Below are 21,833 nucleotides of genomic sequence, written 5' to 3' on the forward strand. Positions count from 1 at the left end.
TCTCCCAGCAATCTTGATTCTAGCTTATGCTTCGTCCAGCCCGGCATTTCTCATGCTGTACTCTGCTTATAAGTTAAATAAGCAAGGTGACAACATACAGTCTTGTCATATTTCTTTCCCAGTTTTGAACCAGTCCATTGTTCCATGTGCAGTTCTAACTGTTGCTTCTTGACCTGCATACAGGTTTCACAGGAGTCAGGTAAGGTGGTATGATATTTCCATTTCTTGGAGAATTTTCCACAGTTTGTCGAGATCCACACAGTCAAAGGCTTTAGTGTAGTCAATGAAACAGAAGTAAATGTTTTTCTGAAATTCTCTTGCTTTTTTGGTGATCCAGCGGATGTTGGCAATTCGATCTGTGGTTCCTTTGCTTTTTCTAAATCCAGCTTGAACTGGAAGTTCACGGTTCATGTACTGTTGAAACATGGCTTGGAGAATTTTGAGTGTTACTTTTGTAGTATATGAGATGAGTGCAATTGTGTGGTAGTTTGAACATTCTTTGGCATTGCCTTTCTTTGGGATTGGAATGAAAACTAATCTTTTCCAGTCCTATGCCCACTGTTGAGGTTTCCATATTTGCTCGCATTTTGAGTGCATACTTTAACAGAATCATCTTTTAGGATTTGAAGTAGCTCAGCTGGAAGTCCATCACCTCCACTAGTTTTGTTTGTACTGATGCTTCCTAAGGCCATTTGACTTCAGACTCCAGGATGTCTGGCTCTAGGTGAGTGATCACACCATCGTGGTTATCTGGGTCATTAAGATCTTTTTTGTATAGTTCTTCTGTGTATTGTTGCCACCTCTTAATATCTTCTGCTTCTGTTAGATCCATACCATTTCTGTCCTTTATTGTGCATATATTTGCATGAAATATTCTCTCGGTATCTCTAATTTTCTTGAAAATATCTCTAGTCTTTCCCATTTTATTGTTTTCCTCTGTTTCTTTGCATTGATCACTTAGGAAGGCTTTCTTTTTTTTTATCTCTCCTTGCTATTCTTTGGAACTCTGCCTTCAGTTGGGTATATCTTTCCTTTTCTCCTTTGCCTTTCACTTCTCTTCTTTTCTCAGCTATTTGGAAGGCCTCCTCAGAGAGCCATTTTGTCTTGTTTGTATTTCTTTTTCTTGTGGATGGTTTTGGTTACCACCTTCTGTACAATGTCATGAACCTCCATCTATAGTTCTTCAGGCACTGTATCAGATCTAATCCCTTGAATCTTTCACTTCCACTGTATAATCGTAAGGGATTTGATTTAGGTCATACCTTAATGGCAGTTCCTAGGGCTGCCCCAAATGCCCTATTTCATTCTTACTTCAGCATAACTGAAGAGAAGCTAGAGAAAGCCTGTCTGGCCCTGGGAAGTTCAAGCCCAGAGGAGGAATAGGAGAGGAATGGATTTGTTCAGTGTCATTCAATGTCTGGCATTCCCTGGGCACTTCCTTATTTGCTATCTCACTTAGTGTCCCCAGTAACCTTGTAAGGTGACAGATGTCTCACTTTTCAGATGAGAACACTGAGATATCCGAAACTCATCAAAATCAGTTCTTCCAACTTGGTCTGTTGTCTCTGAACCCTGCACTGGAGCTGACCATGTTGCCATTCAGCATAGAAGCTATGCAAATGCATTAGACATGGTTTCTACTTCTGTCACCTTTGAGCAGAGTGCACTGGAATGGGGGGTGGGGTGCACTGGAAGGGGAGGGAGTCCTCCTTCTGTGGCCAAAAAGACTTTGAGATGATTTACAATAAAACACATACCACAGGGGAATTAAAGCCAAGATGACACATGGAGTTGGGGAAATGGGCAAGGACTTAGCTAGTATAGTACTGGTTAATCTCACTTATCTGTAATAGCCCAATTTTTACAGAGCAAATCTTTTAGCTCTTTGTGACAGAAAAAGAGAGGGGGATATAAGCAAATTGTATGGGTGAAAAAGAGAAAAAAACACTGTCAAGTCATCAGCGACTTCTCTTCCTCACTCCCTTACCAAGAGAAGCAAGAGTTTTCTTACATTAGAAAACCCTCTTTCTCTGCTGCTGCTGCTAAGTCACTTCAGTCGTGTCTGACTCTGTGCGACCCCATAGACGGAAGCCCACCAGGCTCCACCGTCCCTGGGATTCTCCAGGCAAGAACACAGGGGTGGGTTGCCATTTCCTTCTCCAATGCATGAAAGTGAAAAGTGAAAGTGAAGTCACTCAGTCATGTCCAACTCTTTGCGACCCCATGGACTGCAGCCCACCAGGCTCCTCCGTCCATGGGATTTTCCAGGCAAGAGTACTGGAGTGGGGTGCCATTGCCTTCTCCACTCTTTCTCTAAGTCAAGGAAAATAATATGTCACTTAGTGATACTTTTGAGTGCTAGCAAAGCTGTTAATGATACAGAAATAAACTCCCTAGGGTCACTCTCTTAGGGAGCCCAGAGTGTTGGGGTGGGGCTGGGGTGAGGAGATGGGACCTCAGGTTAATTCATGAAGAAACTATGGCAAATGCAGTGTGTTCAGAAGCAGGAAAGTAGGATGTGAAAATGGGGTGCTGTGGGCTCCCAGGAGTGAGAGCTTCCAGCTAGGTAGCAAGGAACGGCTCCCAGGATGTGGTGGCCTATGAGATCAACTTGGAAAGATGGACAGGAATGGGTCAGGAGTGGTATGTGAAGACAGATTTCCAGTCATGGGGAGTGACACCAACAAAAACCCAGTGATGGGAAAGTTTAGCAAGTACATGGGGCTTGCAAGCAAAGTGCAACAGAAGCAGCAGCAAAGGATAAAGTGGAATAAATGGGTTGGCACCTGATACTTGAGAACCTTTAATGTTAATTGAGGAATCTGGATTTGGGCTAGTGGGCCATGATGGAGGAGGCACTGAAAATTCTTGAGCCAGGGAGAGCATGAGCAATACAAGGCTTAGACAAGTTCCTCTAGGTCAAGGGTCAGCAAACTCTTTCTGTAAAGAGCCAGATAATGAATGCGGTAGGTTTTATGGGCCGGGGGCTTCTGTCATGGTTACTCACCTCTGCCAGTGTAGAGAATGGGTGTAGCTGTGTTCACATATGACTGTAATTACAAAAACAAGCAATGGGCTGGATTTGGTTTCCAACCTCTGCTCTAGATGTAGGGTGGAGGTCAGATAGGGTAGCAGGGTGTTCCTTAGGACATGAATCAACAAAGCCAGGACAAATGTGTGTGCTGAAGCCAAATGGAGAATGGAGAGAGTGGACAGAGCCATGAGAGGGGCTCTCTATCATGGCCAGCACACAGTAGGCAATTAACTAATGTTGTTGAGTTTCGAGGTGAGTGAACTTTAGGACCTAGTCACCAGTTAGTTATGGGGGGCGATGGAGAAAGCAGGAAGAGGATTCAGAATGGGGAGCCATGAGGAGCAGGTAGTGCCCGATGGTTTGGCACTTACTAAATCTAAAATTCTAGCAGGATGTGTATGATGAGTCCATGATGACTGTTTATTCATTGAATGGAAGTCTACTGAGCATCACTGAATGCCAAGCTTTGCAGATATAATGGAGTACAAGACAAGCAAGGTTCACATTCTGGGGGAGTCTAGCATCTAGCAGGTAAATGACAATAAGCAGAAAAACAGATGTCAGCAGCTACCAGGCAGTGAACACCTGTCATCTGCCAGGTGCTATTCTAAAGGCCACGTATGGGGATAGCCATTTAATGCACACAACAACCCCCGAGAGAGATGTCACTATTATGACCATTTTAGAGATGAAACCACTGAGGCATGGAGAGAGTAAGCACGTTATCCAGGGAAACAAAGCTAGTGATTAGAAGTCTAGGTCTAGAGCCCATTCACTTCACTGTACTGTCTATTACTGAAGAACGGTGCTGTCATCGAAGAAGATCTCATAGTGATGAAGGACCCTGGCACAGAATAACAGGGACAGTCACATTTAGATACAGAGACCAGAGGTAGCCTTGGGAAGCGTGCAGGAAGAGTGTGCCAGGCAGAGGAAACAGCACTTTGAATGCCCCGAGGCAGCAAAGACCTTGTGATGCCCAGGGGGCCCTGTAGTGAACGAGGGGAGTGTGGCATGGCAGTTCTGGTGGCCCAGTATTTACCTGCTAGATGCTAGACTCACCCCATCAGCCCCTCTAAGTGGGCATCGTTATCCTCTATTTCACAAGAAGAAACAGGTTCAGAGGCATCAGATTGATTTCCGTCAGTGGCAGAGAGGGCAGGTGGTGGGATTATGTCTGGTAAGCAATTGACAGTGCAGACTCCAGAGATAGGATGGATCTGGAGACCTTGAAGAGGGGCGTAAGGCCCCAAGGGATAGCTTCAGCCTCCCAAGTAAAGCCGGAGAGGGCGGCCATGCGGGGGGCACTGGAGCCCTGAGGGGAAGGGAGCAGCGGGCACAGGGCCCTGAAGGGGTGATGAGAAGTCCCACGTGGGGCCCATCAAGATTAGCCTCCTGTGTTGGCAGTGGACCCAGCCAGCACGGGCCTTTCTTTCCCTGGCAGCACGGAGGAGCGGAGGGGAGTCAGGGGAGTCCTCCCCGCTCTGTGCCTGAATGTGAGGACCAGCCCGCTCCTTGGTGACCCTTGTGCCTCTGTGCCCACAGGACATCATCCTCACGGTGAAGGAGAAGCTGTCGATCCGAAGCACAGAGTACTTCGCGCTGGTCCTGGAGGAGCAGTACAATGTCTCCCGGCTGCACCTGCTGCATGAGGAGGAGCTCATCCAGCAGGTAGCACCTGCCTCTGCTCCCAGTGGGGAGATCTGGGCAGGGTGAGCTGCCTGCCTTGGCCACAGTCTTTGGGTACAGGGTGCAGTGCATCTGCAGGTTTGATGTGCTTTCTTGTGCCCAGACAACACAGAGCTCACTCAGCCTGGTTTGCAAACAAAGTTAGGCAGGCCTCCATTTTGCAGACAAGGAGAAAGAGGCTTAGATAGGTGAGCAAGGTAATGCAACCACTAGACCCCATCTTTTGCTCCCAGCTCTGATAACCTTTCTCTGAACCTCCCACCTTTGAGATGTCAGGAAAGCATCTGTTGCTGGGTCTCAGCCCTTTCTGTGAGGCTTGTCCTGAGCAGGACAGGGCTAACACTGTCCATCTGTATCTCTCAGTCTTTAAGCCATGCAGTGATTTGTTATACCAGCTTTCAAGAGCCAAACACAGGTCAGTTCCATAAATTCTTATTGAGTGTGTACTACTATAAAGATAAGTAGGATTTCAGTAATTGGAAAAGGAAAAGGGGCTTTTTTTAAGAAGTGGAGCAGCGTGAACAAGGCATGAGCTCATGGAAGCCGCTCTGAGTGTTCCTCATTGCAGACGAATTCCTGCCGTGGTCACTCATTTCCTAACATTGCTGCTTACAAACTTTAAAAAAATCACTTCTGTTCCATTAGCATTGGAAAAAGAAATCAAATTAAACCACTGAAATAGCTGAAGTGAAAAAAAAAGTAAGGTACAGGGCATATTTATTATATATACCCACATAATGTATTGTATACTACTATTTATGGGAAATAAAGGAATGTTAATTTATAGGAGCATAAATACCCATAGACAGTCTCTGGAAGGGTATATAAGAAACCAGATGCAGAGATTTCTTCTGGAAATGGGAACAGGTTGATGGGATGAGTGGGAAACTGTTCTTTTGAGCTTTTTACATCTTATACCCATGGGAAAGTCAGTCAAGGGCACAGGTCTGTGCTGACTTGGGAAGAACTAAAACTGAAATCTCTAGGGACTGTCTTTCATTGTCTTTTTTTATTTAAGTTGTTTGTGGAATAACTGAGAACAAAAACAGAAGATGAACTGTGTCTCTCTTATGCATTGCAGGTAGTGGAAAGGGAGGAGTCACATGACTACCGCTGCCTCTTCAGGGTTTGTTTTGTCCCCAGGGACCCCCTGGACCTCCTGAAAGAAGACCCTGTGGCCTTTGAATACCTCTATCTGCAGGTGACCTGGTCTGCCCTTCCTAAAATAACAGTGGTTTTTCTCAAAGATGGCACATTGGGTTATTTTCAACATGAGCTCGAGGCAATTAAGCAACTCACTGGTAGGGATTATCTTGGTCTGAGGGAGAGTAGGCCTGATTATCCCTTAGAATTCCGTTTTGTCACTGAGTTGCTATGTTAGGCGATTTGCAATATATTAATGAACTTAGAGCTTAGTCCTCCATGTAGATTTACATTTTCTAACACCATTTAGGATCTTTAGAGTTAAGTTTTTATTGCCAAAAGGGGCAACCAGGGTCACACAGGCAAGAATTGGCAGAGCTAGATCTCCAAGTTGCCTTTCACCCGAGAGCACTAGGAACCCAATCCATGTGTTCTTCTTTCCCAGTGTCTCTGATCTCATCTCTCCTAGAGCTGCAGCGATGTGCTCCAGGAGCGCTTTGCGGTTGAAATGAAGTGCAGCTCGGCGCTCCGCCTGGCAGCCCTGCACATCCAGGAGCGGATCTACGCATGTGCGCAGCCACAGAAGATCTCTTTGAAGTACATAGAGTGAGTGGCAGGGGACTTCGATGTCCCGCCAACAGCAGCTGTGTTGCATTTATCACTTGGCTGGCCCTGGGCCAGGATGGCCAGAATCCACACGAAGCTGACACTCACCCACCCCCCACATCTGTCCATTGTCTTCCCTTCATTTCCCTCTGCACCCTCTCCAACACAGCCTGGCTTCCCCCAGGTCAGAACCCGGATGCTCCCTCTGGGGCCCAAGCCAGCTCCAGATGGAATGACACAGGATCCCTTTGTAAATTCCCAGTTCCTGGGAGGATATCTCAGGAAATCCTGACAACTTCAGCATCAAGCTCTTCTGAGAGCAAGAATTCCCTGGAAATTCATTTGTGGTGAACAAAATCCTATTGTATTACATTTCTATTAGAGCAGTTTCAAGTCCTGAGGCTCTGACATCTCCAGATTCTTAGCTTAAAATGTCACTTTGCTCTGGGTGTTATCACCCAGATTTACTCATCTCTTCACCAAATCTCAGCTCTGTCTTGTCTGCTGATGAATTATATTTAAAATTTTTTTAAAAATCCTTGGCCTTCCCCCGGATATCCTAGGTTAAATCTCTAGAGAGTGGGACCTGAGAATCTGTATTTTTAACTAGTTTGTTGGGTGGGATGGTGGGGGATTAGGCTGGCATCATCCTCAAGCATGGCCTCAGGGATTCACGTGTTCTGTGTGTTGCCCTATGAGACTGTGCTGAACATGTGTAAGGAGTAATGGGCTCCTTGAATGATCATGGGGTTTAATTCCAGAATGGCTCATTTTTGTGGACTGGGTATGTGTTTGTATAAATAAATAGGTAGATAGATATCACACATATACAGTATTCATGTATATATATATATTTACATATACTCCACAAGACCAGCCAGATATCTTCTGCTGAGAAAGAAGCTCATAATTACAGTATTCTTGGAACAATAACTACTGAATCAAATATAATTACGTTCTTCATTAGAGTCAAGTTTGCTGTAGACATGAGCCTCCTTGTCTCCAATGTCTCATGGCAGGAAGGATTGGGGAATCGAGAACTTTATATCTCCAACTTTACTACGAAACATGAAAGGAAAAGACATCAAGAAAGCCATCAGCTTCCACATGAAGAGGAACCAGAACTTGCTGGAACCCAGACAGAAGGTAATTTAGCCACAGCCCCTGCCAACCACACGCTGACTGTTGTGAAACCTCAGCGGGAGAATTTTCAACATTGCCTGCATTTTAGACAAATGAATAGCTCTGACTTCAACAGTCTTTTTTTGTTTTCTTTTTTTTTCACCCTTATTTAAGCAACTTATTTCTGCTGCCCAGCTACGTTTAAATTACCTACAGATCCTTGGGGAACTCAAGACGTATGGTGGGAAAATCTTTAATGCTACTTTAATGGTATGTATTAAAGAACTTCTTATAAGGGATGCAAGAGAGCCTCTGAACATCAGTGTATCTTTTAGTCTAAAATTCCTGAGGACTGTTATGGACTAGAGTTTGTTTGGGAAAGTGAACATTATGATGTCAGGGAGCGTCTGTCATGCCATTGCTTGACACCAGCCCTCTGACGGATGCTGGGGGAGGCAGAGCTGAATGAGACACGGTTCCCATCCTCAAATGATGCAACGAGGCCCCAAACAGGGCACAGCAAAGCCATGAGAGGCACAGGACCATTCTGGAAAGTCAAAGACAGAGACCACCACTGCCAGCTTCAGGTTGAATGGGGAAGGAGAAGGCATTAGGAAAGGCAAGAAGATTGCATTTGGCCAGATTTCAGAGGAAAGGCATTCTGAGGGCACGATACTGTGATCAGTTTACCCTGGAGCTTTGGATATATGAAGGTGAAGAGGGATAAAAGGGAAATCGTGAAGAAAAGATAAGAATGTTAGACTGGAGGCTGGGGCCCTGATTATTCAGAAGGGAAGAAGTGAGGAGTGGACCTGAGAAGGGAAAACAAGAAGAAGAGTCCTCTGCTGTGTTATCCATTCCTCCCTTGGTCTGCTTTTTGGAGCCTAGGCCTGGAGCTCTGTGCTCTGCTGCAGTCAGTGATGTGGGATGTGGCTTAAGGGAATTCTGCCCCCACAAGTCAGTCCCAGAACTCTCAAGCACAAAGCCAGACAATTTACCAATTAGAGATTAAAAAAAAATAATAATAGCAAAGCTCCTTTCAGTGGATTTAGTGTGCTTCTTAGTCATTTACAGTGATGGGTTAATTTAATTAGGCTGCTGACCTAACAGTGTAGATGGAAAAAGAGAATTGATGTTTTGAAAGAAAGGAAGAGCATCTGATTGTTTGGGGAAGAGAAAAATTGGTCGAGTCTTTGTACAAGTAGTGGACTAAATGGTGGAGAAGACACTAGATCACAGAAAGGAAACTTGAAGGTACAAGAAAAACTACCCACTTTTCTCTAGGGCTAATCCTGCCCTCTGCCAGCTGTCCGGTTCCTGTCTCCAACTCCGCTTTACCTTTCTTGTCTAAGGAAAGACCTGGGAGTGGGAGAAGAAACCAACTACACTGAACTGGCTCAGGGTGCTTGCTGGTCACTGGAGGTACAGATGTAGGCATACACAGACTCTGTTGTCAGGGACCTTAATGGAATATGCAACTCAAATACAAATAATAACAGTAAGAAGTCTGAGCTTAGAAGTCCTAGAAATCCTAGTCCTAGACAGTCCCGTGCTGTCCAAGAAGGACAGAGGACGTGGTGTGGAATCAACATAGAAAAGGACTGTTATGGTTTGAGGAGCAAATCAGGTGGCGTTTTCAATGGGCAGTAGGTTTTGATGGAAGGTTCTAAAAAAGGGTGGGTTTTCGATAGGTAATGATAACAAGGGATCCCAAGTGGAAGGCACAATGTGAATTTAGGCATATAGGTGTGCAAGTATATGGTTGTGTTTATGGAACAGGTAAAAGTCCCGTGGTTTGATCCTCTACTGTGAAGAGTATTATGGGAGATAAATTAATACTGAGTTTATCTGTAGATGGGGCCCAGGTTAGGCTGTCACCTAACTTGGTCATCTAGAGGAGTGGTGGTTAGGGGTTTGCAGAAAGAGGTATCATGTCCTACGTGTATAATGTATTTTCCCTAGCTTGTGAATGGAAACTAATTCCCCTTCCTGCCCTCTGCAGTTACAGGACAGAGAATCCTACATTGCCCTTCTGGTTGGAGCCAAGTATGGCATTAGCCAAATTATCAATAGCAAACTCAACATCATGTCCACGTTGGCAGAGTTTGCCAACATCAGCCATGTAGAGCTGACAGAAGAGTCTGAGAAAGTGAGCATGGTCAAAGTGTATCTTCAGGATGTCAAGGTAAAGGGGAAGAAATTTTTAATCCAGCTTCTGGAATCTGGGGCTAAATTACTTGAGTGTAGTTTATGTGAGTTTGGATATTAACAGAGTCTCATGTTCAACATTTTCTTAAGAGATGGAATTGTCCATCCTGTCCCATCAAAGGGAAAGTAATGAACAGGGTACATTTTCCCAGGCAAGTCCTAAAAGGTTTTTTTTTCTGTAAACTGAGCTTGACCGTGTACTTTCCTGACAGGTTCAGCAACCTAGATGGGAGCACCAGAGGGTATTATCACATACATTAGACCAGAATGGCTGCCCAAGATTTTGGGTGATGGCAATTAAAATAGATCAGTGGTATAGGGTACTTCCTGTACCTCTCTGGAAGGTCCTACATTTATCCTGCTTCCTTTGACTTAATCCCAACATGCACAGGACTGGTGCTTCATTCTTCTTATCCCCCTCTCCTTCCTTCTCTACTCGATCCTGCTCCTTTTTCTTCTCTAGGTCAGGTCTTGAAGAGGTCCCATAGCATGAATGAGCAGGGTGGGGTGGTTGGGATAGAAGGATAGTCACTGTGGAGACTGGTTGGGAGGAACCCACCGCATGTGTGAGTGCTTGTGTGGCTGTGTGTGTGCATACTCATTTCAAATCTTGTAGGTGAGGACAGGTATATTGTCAGGACACCAGGGGGCCTGTCTATGGACCGTGGTTGGATTTACCTGAAATCTCTCATGGGCCCCACATGGCCTGATTGCCCTTTCTATTGCTTGCTGCCAGCCTTCAGACGTTGTGTCCCTTGTTGCCAGCCTTAGCCCTTTATACGCTTAAGAGCCTCTTTACCTTCAAAGGTTCTGACTTTGCTGCTGGAATCCAACAGTGCGAAAGACCTAGCCTGCCTGATTGCTGGGTACTACAGGCTGTTTGTCGACCCAGTGACCTCCATTTTCCTCTGGCCTGGAAACAAACAGCAGGTGCACCGGGTGTCTGCTGAAGAAGGTGAGGTGCTGAGGCTTGGACCCAGGAAGGACAGGCCCACTTCACTGCCTTGTAGGGTCAAGGTAGCCTAAAAGGGGATGGTGCATTGAGTGGAGCGGAGGCTTCCACTCAAGAGGGTGAGAGCTGTTTCTCCATTCATTTCTGGGTAAACAGCTGATCTTTCCAAAATCCTAAATAGAGAGGATTTCTTTGTACCTGAGAGTCCCATAAAGCCAAGCAAGGCTGTGGAAGGTCTCTGATTCCCTGTAGTATTACCTAAAATCATCTCCAAGATCCACAGTATTTTATCTTTGACAGTAAAACAAGATGTCACTTATTTGTTTAGAAAGTATAGCTGACCTAGCTTCTCATCTCATGCCTCTTTTGCTTCTCTTGAATTATAATAAAAATTCTCTGCCTTACATGTTTATAAGAACAGGGTACATGGAGATAGAAGTTAAAAATCATATGACATAAGGAATGAAGTAGGGGAGGCCACATTAGGTGAACATTTTCCCAGTTTCCACCAGGCTTTTGCCTCCGCACTATTGACGCAGCATTCTTCCCAGCGGTTTGCTGATAAATGTTTAACAACTGTCTCTGCAGGGGAAGAAACAAAATGAAACAGAACCCTGATTTGAAGCAATTGCCTAAACATTGGCAGTGGCATAAACACTCCCACCGTGTCAGCTATACTTTCTAAACAAATAAGTGACATCTTGTTTTACTGTCAAAGATAAAATTTCAAGCCCCTGACATGCTGTCACTGGACATGGAGGTGGGGAGAGGTGCTCAGTAGCACACCATCGTATGGCATTTCCTCCATGTGGATAAGACAAGCATAAGTAATCTCAGAGATTGGCTAATAGGAAACTAAGAATTCAGAAGTGAAGCATTTCCTGTACTTGTTCCCTCTGTCTTTAACACAGCTTATTAACAAGGGATGATGCCTCTGAGACGGCACCCCATGGAGCCATGCTGTTGTGGAGGCCTGGTGAGGTGGTCACAGGAGGCCTACTTCAGCCTGTTTGTAATAGGTTATGACGAACATGATGAAGTTACCCAGGCAAAGAGGGGAAGAGTGATCCTTTGAAGCAGAGGGACACAATGGAGGCATGAAGGCTGAAAAGCTCTCTGTAGTAGCTAGAGCCTGGGGAAGGCTGCAGTGAGCGAGCAGGCTGCTGAGGAAGGGTGGGACCTGCACTGTGAGAGGGGGACCAGGCTGCTGAGGGTCACCCTGTGAGAGCCCCCAACCTCAGTAGGAGAGCTTAGGTTCTTCCCTTTAGGCAAGAGAAACCATCAGAGGTTTAAATACAATGTGATGTGATCAGAGAGAAGTGGGTTTGTTTGTTTGGTTGTTTTTTTTTTTTGTCTGTGGTGTATGGCATACAGTATCTTAGTTCCCTGACTAGGGGTCAAACCCTTCCCCCCTGCAGTGGAAGCATGGAGCACTAACCACTGGACCACCAGGGAAGTCCCCAGAGAGAAGTTGAAAACAGATGGCACCTGGAGGTTTATGGTGCATGCGCAGTTTGAGACCTGGCTCAATGCCCCCCAACCCTCTCACCATGAATCCTTCCAAGTACCAGCAGTGGGTCACTTTTCACTTTTCTAAAAGCTCTGTAGCACCAGTGGGTCGCTAGGCCAGGCTTCAGAATGATGCCAGCCTAGCAGCCTCAGGACCCCCATAAAGTTAGTAAAAATACAGATTCTCAGGCTCCACTCCCTAGCTTTTAGACTCAATACATCAGGATGAGGTCCAAGGATATGTTATTGTTGTTTTTTAAATATGATTCCCTGTCTGATTTTGATACCCAGTCAGGACAGAGCTGAGATTTTTAGGAGAGCTGTAGCAAACCACCTAAATACCCGGCTGTTTCCATAAACAGATAGATCTCCTTGGAGGTGGAGGTAATCCTGTCTCCTTTAGGTGGCTTATAGATGTGGGGAAGGAGACTTGACAGTTGTGTGGAGAACGTGGAAATTTGGAGTCCTGTGGATCCCGTGTCAGTCAGTGTAGCATGGTCCAGGCCTGTCATCCTGCTGGACCTCTGTTCTCTCATCTGCAAAGTAAGAGGGCAGGCAAAGTGGGGGCGGGTGGACATGTGAGCAGCTGCCAGTCCCCTAATCCTGTCACATAACTCTTGTGTCAGGCTACGAGTCCAGGGCCTGCAGTGACTCCGAGGAGTCATCCGAAGTGGACTGCGTGCCGGAGCCCTTCTCTGACAGATGCCTGCCGAAGCTGGGCCCCTGCAGACCACTTACAGAAGAAGAGCAGCCTCCTGGGGACAGCTCCACGCCTGCAGTGGCTGGGAAAGGCCCAAGCACTTGCGGGGCCAGCAGCACAACAGACAGTGCCGAATCTGAGGCATCTGACTCGGCCAACACCGAGAGCCGAGGCTGCAGGACCAGCGGCTCCAGTGAGTCCATGGACGCTCTGGAGGAGGATGACCTGGATGCCTGCTCTTCCAGCAGGTCCGGCTTCTTCCACCTGGGCTTGCCTGGCTTCCCGGAGAGTCTTGATTCAGACAGCCAGGAGGAGAGAAGCAGGGTTGAAACCGGTGGCTTCCTCTGTCTCCTGGACCTGGCCCAGAGAGCCAACCCTCAGAGCCAGAAGACAGAGTTTTCTGAGAGTCCTGCTCCTGAGGCCTTCAGTTGGGGGCCGGAACTGAATGCACTCAGGCTGGACCCCAGGCTGTATGAGGGCAGCCGGATTGACTACTACAGCTTGTGCGCCAACGTCTCCCCCGCCAGCCACCTGAGCAACAGCTCTGATAGCACAGCTACCCGGCAGGGTGGGGGCACGGCAGCCCTGGGCCAGCGGGGAGGGTCTGAGGCCCCGTCCAGCTCCGTGCTGCAAGCCCTGGCCCCAGGCCTGCCACTGGCCTTGGAGGATGGCAGTTCCGACGAGGAATACTATGATGCAGCTGACAAGCTCACACCCCCAGAGGCCCTCTCAGGTGAGCCCTCCCTGGCAGGTCTGTGGATCGTGCAGGCAGCTCCTCAGTCCCCAGGGAGGGCAGTGTGCAAGCCTGAGGGGAAAACATTTGGGTGAAGCATGGGTGCTCATTCTCTTTTGAGGTGGGCTCCCTGGGCTCAGTGGACCACGTTGTGGGCATCCCAACTTCAAGTAAGGGCTACAGGGGAGGTTCAGAGAACTGTGGACAGGCAGAGATGGGTGGCATTAATTCTACAGTGGGAATCAGGGAAAGCTTCCCAGAAGAGGCAGCAAATGGGCCAGGCCTTGTGAGATGGACAAAATTCACAGAGAAAGAAAAGGTCTGATATGAGCACCCAGTAGAGGGAAGCAGCTGTGCTATTGTTGACCTGGAAGCTTTAAATGAGGCCTTAAAACAAAAAGAACCTAACTGGCAGGCCACTGGTGGTCCTTAAGGGACTCAGACATAGGTGGGAAGATCAGATTCCTCATTCTTTCCTCCACAAAGAGTGTGGGGTGTCTTTACTCATAGAATGACTTCCTAAGCTGACCTGAGGTCCTTGCAGAACATTTACATACACACACACACACTCACACTCACACTCAAACATACACTCTCTCTCCCTCTCTCTCACTGCACTCTGAAGGAAAAAAAAAATTGGAAAATGGCACCCAGACATTAAGAGTGACCTACTAAGAGCGGAGGCAGCTGTGAGCCCTCTTCTGTGTCCCAGCCCTTTCCTGTTGCTCCCTGTCCTCCAGTGGGTTCCCATTGCTTGTGGGAGAAAGGCCAACTCCTTAGCAGCCCCTGTGAGGTTTCTCGAGGCCCTCTGTGACATGGCCTCGGTGTCTCTCTCCTTCCCCCTGAGCCCTCTTCCTGCATTCCTGCCACACAGACCTCCTTGGCATTTTTAAAAGTGCCCGGTTCTTTCCTGCCTCCAGCCTTTGCACATGCCGCTCCGTCTACCTGAAACACTCCTTACCCTCACCTTTGGCTGCTGCTGCCCTTCTATCTCTCAGGCCCCACCTGGACATTCGCTTCCTCTGGGAATATTAACCAGACTGCCAGGATGAGGTCTCCCCACCCCCATCACACACCTTGGGTGCTTCCTGCCTGTAGCTGCATATTTATTTGTGTGATTTTTTGTATGGATATTTCTCTCCTTCACTAAAGCAAAAGCTTCTGTGATGTGGGAACGGTGCATTTGACACTCACCTCTGTGCCCTGCCACAGAATTCCTGGCAGTTGCTGCTAGATGGATGAATGAATGCCCTTTCCACCACCTACCCTGATTTCATGAACTGATTAGTAGAAACCCATGGCCGGGTTGCACACTGCTCCCCAGAGAACACAGTCAGCTGCCATCCATGCCTCCAGTCTTGTCCCGCTGGGCCAGCCATTGTGCTGGAGACATGATGGAGGTGAAACAGACCATCACTCAAGGCCTTCCTTTGTGGGAGTCCAGTCAGGGAGATAAGGTCCGCATTGGACACTTCCTCTTTCATGGAGAGCCAGTGAGGTGCTGGGGAGGCAGCCCAGACCTGGGACTCAGGGGCCCAGGGTCTGCTTGGGCCGCTGACTCACTGTGAGAGCCTCTCCCTTTTTTAAGCTTCAGAAACACCCTTGGCCAGTGGCTGAAGGGGCCTAGAGCAGAGCAGCAACTTCAAAAGGTGTCTGGGCATCAAAATCACCCAAGGGGCCTGAGTCAAATACTATAAATTCCTAGACCCAGACTCAAAGATTCTGCTTTAGGAGGTGTGAGGAGCAGCATAGGATTTGATGAGGCTTTTAATAAGGTTCAGCCAGGTTGGAAAAAAAACGGTCCGAGTATAAGAGCCCTCTGATTCTCAGGCATTAGCCTGTGATCCTAATTCCTTCTGGCTGATTCCCAGGACTTCTTCATAGAAGTGTTTCTCCTTTCAGAATGATCCTTCTCGGTATGCACAAGATCCCTCCTGCCCGCGACTGAGAGTTGCAGTCACTTTTTGTCAAAAGAAAGCTCCTTCAGAACGCTCACCCTGTGGTGATGATTGTAACAGTAATGGCACAGGCTTCCTTTAGTGACCACCCACTAGGCATAGGCTTGTGCTAGGAGCCTGATATGTACTAAGTCATCTATCCAGCATGGCAGTGTACTGGTACTGCCTGACTTGGGTTAATGAGAGAAAGTGAAATAGTGTTGGAAGGATGTCAGATAGCTTAGAGAATTGCCAGCAGAGGTGAAGCCCTGATTCTGACATAGGCAGAGATACCAGACCAGGAGGCTAGGCAGCAGGATTCCTCATTGTACTGTTAGGATTCCGTGGCTGCAAAGAATGGGTTGTACTGGTTTTTTTTTTTTTTTTTCTATCAATGTGTTTGAGTTTGAAATTTTAGGAAATTTTGTGACTGACTTTCTAGCTCATACCTCTGACCACTTGGCTGATATGGATAGGGCTCTTTCATTAATAGTTTCAGCAGCCTATAATTGTTGGAGAGATGTCATCTCCTGAAAGGAAGTTGACCAAAAGACAAGGCAATGGATGTTGGGCAACCCGGAATCAAAACACATCTACCACAGTGCCCATCCCTGTCTTTCAGAAGAGGAAACTGAGGAGCTCAAGGTTTAACATGCCCCAGGTTACACGGCCCAGGCAGGATTCAAACCCAGGCCATCCTGCATCCTGAGCCCAAGATATACACATCTCTTTGTTATTCTGCTTTTCATCTTCTTTTTCCTTTCTTGTTTCTCAGGGCTCAGAGCTGCTTCTGCTGTAGAAACCAGTGCCATGGGATCACAGAATGAGGCCAGCCCCTGCAGCCCTGAGGTCAGCCTGAATCCTGGGCCAGATGGAAGAGAGCCAAACAGAAGGGGAGGGGTGAAGAAGTATGCCAAGACCCTGAGGAAAAGAAGGTCTTTCCTGCAGACTGACCACACCTGTCAGGTCTCCTTCCCCCTGGTGGCATCAGCTTCCCTGGAGAGTGTGGACGACGTGTGCTACTACAACCGGGAGCCCTACCTGGCCCTCGGTGCGCCCTCCCCAACCGTGTCCTCGCTGCAAGACGTGCAGGGTGAGCCTGGCGTCCTGGAGACCAAGGCCCTGGGGCTGCTGACTCCCCTGAGGGAGACCAAGAGCAAAAACCCAGCCTCCCGGGCCATGGAGATGGAGCCAGAGACCATGGAAACCAAATCTGTCATTGACTCTCGAGTGTCATCTATTTCTGCCATTCGCCTCCGGATTGACCCTAACCATAAAGAGAATTCTGGGATTGCCCCTCTGACCTCCAATGTCACCAGTTCCCCAGCAAACACCCCTCACGGTCTCAACCCAGGCTCATCTGGCCCAGATACTGCTCAGGCAGGGCCTCCCCAGACCTTATCTCCATTTCAAGACTTGAATGGCAGTGCCCCCCAAGAACTCACCATGGAGCTTGGGAACAGCACCTTGTCCCTTTCCAGTGCTGATGTGAACCCAGACAGAGTCTGCCTGACCGTCAGCCCAGGGCCACATACTATTGCTCAAGGAGACACACTGGAGCTGGGAGGAGTTCAGTTGGAAACAGGATTGGGATCTCTGTTTATAAATCCTATGCCAGAAACTGCCCCCCAGGACACAGAGCCTTTGTTGTCTTCTCAAGACAGACCTAAAAGTGATGACTGTGGAATAAATTCGGAAGAGACGATGGCTTCTTTCCCTGCAAAGGAGGAGCAACAAGGACAACTATCTCTGGAACATGGTAGAGAAGTTACAAACAAAAATGACACCAGCTTATTTCATGATGAGTCTGGGAAGGATCCAGGTGACCCCAAAGTTGATGGGTTGGATGTTCTTCCACAGACTACTGGTGTCAGTGCTCCAGCTGGTGGCATGGTAGCCTCCCTCTTCTTGGAGACTCCTGTTACAGGGACTGAGCAGACCCCACCAAGTTCCCCTACAGAACCCCAAGGACAAAGCAGAGAAATCCCAGGTCAAGCCTGCCAGGCCCAAGAACAAAAACTATCGGCAGAGTTGGATTTTAATTCAGATTTCTTGCTTAGGGACCAGACCATTTCATCAGCCTTCTCTCTAGAGGAGGTCAAGGCAGAGCCATCTAATCATGTGACAGGGGAAGACACCACCCCTAGGGACATTCCCCAGCACGTCTCTTTGAATCCAGGGCCTGCTCTGCCGGAGCCACTACCATGTCCCCAAGAGGAGCCCCACTTAGAAGGTTCAAACCATTTTCCGGTGCCAGAAAGTGAAGGCAAAAGGCCTAGCATCTGCCTTCCTGCTGAGAAGTCTCTTCTGTGCTTTGCCCCAGAGAGCTATCCTAAAGGTTCTGACAGTCTCAGGACAGCCCCATCTTTGGGGTTTGCAGGTGTGAATGAGACCGTGGCCCCCAGGATGGGCATGGAGCAGTGCAGCTGCCAGTTCTCCTATGCCACGTGCTTCCCTGGCCTGCAGCCAGAGACAGAGGAGGAAGACAGAGACTTGGAAGCATGTCCTACAGCCCCCCTCACCTCACCGCCCTCTTCAGGAAGTTGGCTGGCTCTGCCCTGGAGGCCTGCCCGGGCCCACAGCTGCAGTGCTGAGCTCCCATCGAGGAACAGCCACATCTGGCCGGAGTACTGCTCCAGGGCTCTAACACAGCTGAAAGCTGCCCCTGCCAGCATCCCTGAGGGCTTCATCCAACTCATGGAGAGCTTGCTGGAATTACAGGACATTTTAGAAGCTTCCTGGGGGAATGGGAATAAACACCCCCCCGAGAAGTGCACCTGGCACTTTTCTGAAAGCCGGAGCCGCCTCTGCATGGGCTCCCAAAAGCTCCTGTCGAGCTGTCAGCACGTGATCAGAATGGACCAGACCCCGGAGGAGATGCAGAGTGCTGTGCGGGACACCTTCCAGCACCTGGTCCAGCTGGCCGGCCTGTGCTTCCAGTTCACAGACTGCAGCCGCTGCTCCACCCGCCACAGGGAGGCAGCGGGGAACCTGAGGGATGTGGTGTACACCTACCATCAGTTTGTGGAGGCTGCTAAGCTGACCTGTGAGAGAGGCTACCATGACCTGAGCGTGAAACTCTTGGCCCGTCAGTGCACGGCCCTCACGGCCTCCGTGTTCTGTTTGACCCAGAAGTTCCGGGCCTCCACTGCCCTGTGAGCAGGCCAGTCGCCCCGGCCCCCTGCTCTGCCCTGACTTCCCCGAGTGGTGTCTACCATTCTTCTACCCACCCCTCTCAAATGTTTACTATTTAAAGTATTCAAATAAACTACTGCTTAATCTTTGCCTGAATTCTACAAAGTGATGACAAGTTTGGGTCAAAAGCATTCACTGTTATTCATTCAACAAACATTCACTGGATACCTCCTCTAGTCAGGGCATGTACTAGGATCTTATTCATAAAGATGAGTAAGACAAGTCCCTGCCCCTGGCCAGGATGCTCATAGCCCCTCTGGGTGGGTACAGAGAAGCAGATTGCCATCAGTAATGTGTGTACCCTAGGAGGAGCATACTCTGTGAGTGTGGAAGCAAGAAGTCACATTCTGTCCCAAGAAGGCAGGGATAGGGGAGGAAGGTGGAGTCGCTGAAAAATCATTTTAACCTCTCCCAGCACACTTATTTGGCAGTAACCTCTGCAAATAGGAGTGAATACCTGTGATATCTGATAGATTCTACCTTCACAAGTTAGGGTTGGCAGCACCTCTACCTGGAGGCCGGTATTCTTGGTGGCCTCACTGCAATGAGCATAGGTTGCCACTAGGTGGCAGTAAGCACCTTGGTTACATGGCCCCCACAGCCAGGAGTGCTCTGTGCTTGACCTGAAATTGACTGTACCCTCTATCCGATTTAGGGCTTCCCGGATAGCTCAGTTGGTAAAGAATCAGCCTGCAATGCCTGGATCAGGAAGATCTGCTGGAAAAGGGACAGGCTACCCACTCCAGTATTCTTGGGTTTCCCTTGTGGCGCAGCTGGTAAAGAATCTGCCTGCAATGCAGGAGACCTGGATTTGATCCCTGGGTTGGGAAGATCCCCTGGAGAAGGAAAAGGCTGTCTACTCCATTATGGCCTGGAGAATTCCATAGACTGTATGGTCCATAGGGTTGCAAAGAGTCAGACACGACTGAGCGACTTTCACTTCACTTAGGTCACTTCTATTCATTTTAAATAGCTAAAAAGGCAAATATTAAAATCCTGAATCTAGATTTGCCTTTTAAAGACTAATATTACAGCAAAAGAAATATATCCCGTACCTTTCTCACTAATTCCAGTTGAGCCAGTTAATCCCTGTTAATCTTGGTGGGACCTTGATTTGACATGGCTACCTAACTTATCAGCGCTTTGGTTTTCTATTCTGAATATCGGAGATATTAATAGTGCCTACTTTGCGTGGTAAAAACTAGTAAATGGTCAATAAAAGTTAGTAATCATCCCCAAAGTTTATGGATGCTTCTCCCCATCTGAAATCCTTTCCTGCATTTTGTTTCCAGGAAAACTGATTTCTAGATACCCTTAGGATGCCTTTCCCCTCGACTTCTCTGTCCAGGCCAAAGATAATTTAGACACTGACTTTGGGCTATCAGAGTTTATTCAAACCCCTGTGGGGCTCCTGATTAGTTTTGAGCTCAGTGCGCCCTCTCCTCTGAGGCTTCCTAATTCCTCTCCTTCACACAGCAAAAGCAGAGCAAAGGTGGGGGTGTTAAGTGACATACCCAAGCTCTTGCCAATCAGAAGGAAAGCAGTATTGGGGGAGAAGGGAGGAGAATCTTCCCATCACCTGTTATCAGTTACTTGTTAACTAGTAACCAGTTAATCAGTACTTGTGCCAGGACAAGATTTATTTTCTTAGAGGCCTGTTTCTTTTCACAGAATACTTTGAACAAAATTTAAATAAGGCTCTTGAGAACAGATTTGAAGTGGTTTCATGACCATGAAAGGGAGGAACAACAGGACATCGAAATAATAAAAATTGTTATAATGTTAAACAGGACTTGAATACTTTCACAAGCAGACATCTATGAAGAGCTACATGACCAATTTATGTGAACACAATCCATGTATTCACAAGCTTAGGGAAGGAGCTCAGGACTTCAATGCAATCAGGTCTTGAATCCTGGTGATCAGGGAACGCTTCCTGTAGGCGGCAGCATTAATTATAGAACCAGTATGTCAAGAAGTATTTGTTGAGCAGCTACTCTGTGTCAGGTCCTGGGTTTAGTAGATAGAAAGGTAAGTTATTCTCAGGAAAGGTGAAAAATCACTCATTTGTTTATCCTGTTGACGAATATTCACTGTGCAGTGCCACTGGGAATATAATCATTTACATGATAGATGTATTATCAGGGAAGATAGAAAAAAGATTTATGATAGGTGAAGGTGAAATAAACAAAATGAAGAGTGTCAAGATGCGGCTGGGATGAGCCTATCTTCCCTAGCAGGGATCAGTAAAGGTCTCTCTGAGGAGGGAAGGATTAAGCTGAAACCGAAAGGGTAAGAAGGAGCCAGGCATTTAAAAAGTGAGAGAAAAGGGAACAGTACTTGCAAAGTACTGTTTAAATCATTGAAACATTTTGTGTGTTTTAATCATTTCAAGATGGATGTGACTGGAACACAGCAGGCTGGAAGAAGAGTGAAAGATAAAGTTGGAGGGACATCCAGGAACCAGACTGTGCAAGGTCTTAGGAAGATTCAATTTTACCTTCAAGTACAAAGGGAAACCACTGAGAGGGAGTACGGGACACACATAGTCATCTGGTAAATGGATGGGGGCGGAGCAGGGTGGGCAATTACACCAGCCAGGTGCTCTTTTCTGTGGGGAAGTGGCCATGAGCTCACAGGAAAGGTGTTCAGTACAGCTGAGTTCAAGGTGCATGGATTGGTAGGTGTGGGAGCCACTGAAGACCATTTTAGCCAATTTTCAAGTCCTGCTGAGTACAAAGCCAAGGCCAACTTCTGAGCAAAGAAGAGACTTTAGAGCTGGGTTTCAGAAAAAAGCCTTCTGAGGGAGGAAATCATGTTTGGTTTCAGTATTTTACAAGTTGTTCCACTGGCAGATAAAGGATGGATTAAGGCTTGGACTGGGAGTGGGAGGTGCTGGAGAAGTTGTGGAAAGAAAAGAGGAAAACTGTGGGGCCAAGGACAGATCCAACAAGGCTGTGGTTTCTTGGACAGTAGATATTTCAGGCTCATTCAGGGTAGGGTCT

The 21,833-nt window shown here is 47.6% G+C and overlaps 1 protein-coding gene across 4 annotated transcripts in view; it reads left to right on the forward strand.

The window, feature by feature from the left end:
• Positions 1–18,924, forward strand: part of FRMPD1 (FERM and PDZ domain containing 1) — a 108,896-nt gene extending 89,972 nt beyond the window's left edge. For all 4 annotated transcript variants that reach the window (XM_061425696.1, XM_061425698.1, XM_061425697.1 and 1 more), the window contains 9 exons: positions 4,580–4,705; positions 5,805–5,924; positions 6,336–6,472; positions 7,492–7,618; positions 7,769–7,864; positions 9,597–9,779; positions 10,610–10,757; positions 12,890–13,696; positions 16,409–18,924. In XM_061425696.1, coding sequence (XP_061281680.1) covers positions 4,580–4,705; positions 5,805–5,924; positions 6,336–6,472; positions 7,492–7,618; positions 7,769–7,864; positions 9,597–9,779; positions 10,610–10,757; positions 12,890–13,696; positions 16,409–18,792 — 4,128 coding nt within the window. In that variant the 3' untranslated portion in view covers positions 18,793–18,924. The remainder of the gene's footprint in view (positions 1–4,579; positions 4,706–5,804; positions 5,925–6,335; positions 6,473–7,491; positions 7,619–7,768; positions 7,865–9,596; positions 9,780–10,609; positions 10,758–12,889; positions 13,697–16,408) is intronic.
• The last annotated feature ends 2,909 nt before the right edge of the window (positions 18,925–21,833 follow it).

Source organism: Bos javanicus, chromosome 8, assembly GCF_032452875.1.
Source record: "Bos javanicus breed banteng chromosome 8, ARS-OSU_banteng_1.0, whole genome shotgun sequence".
NCBI lineage: Eukaryota > Metazoa > Chordata > Mammalia > Artiodactyla > Bovidae > Bos > Bos javanicus.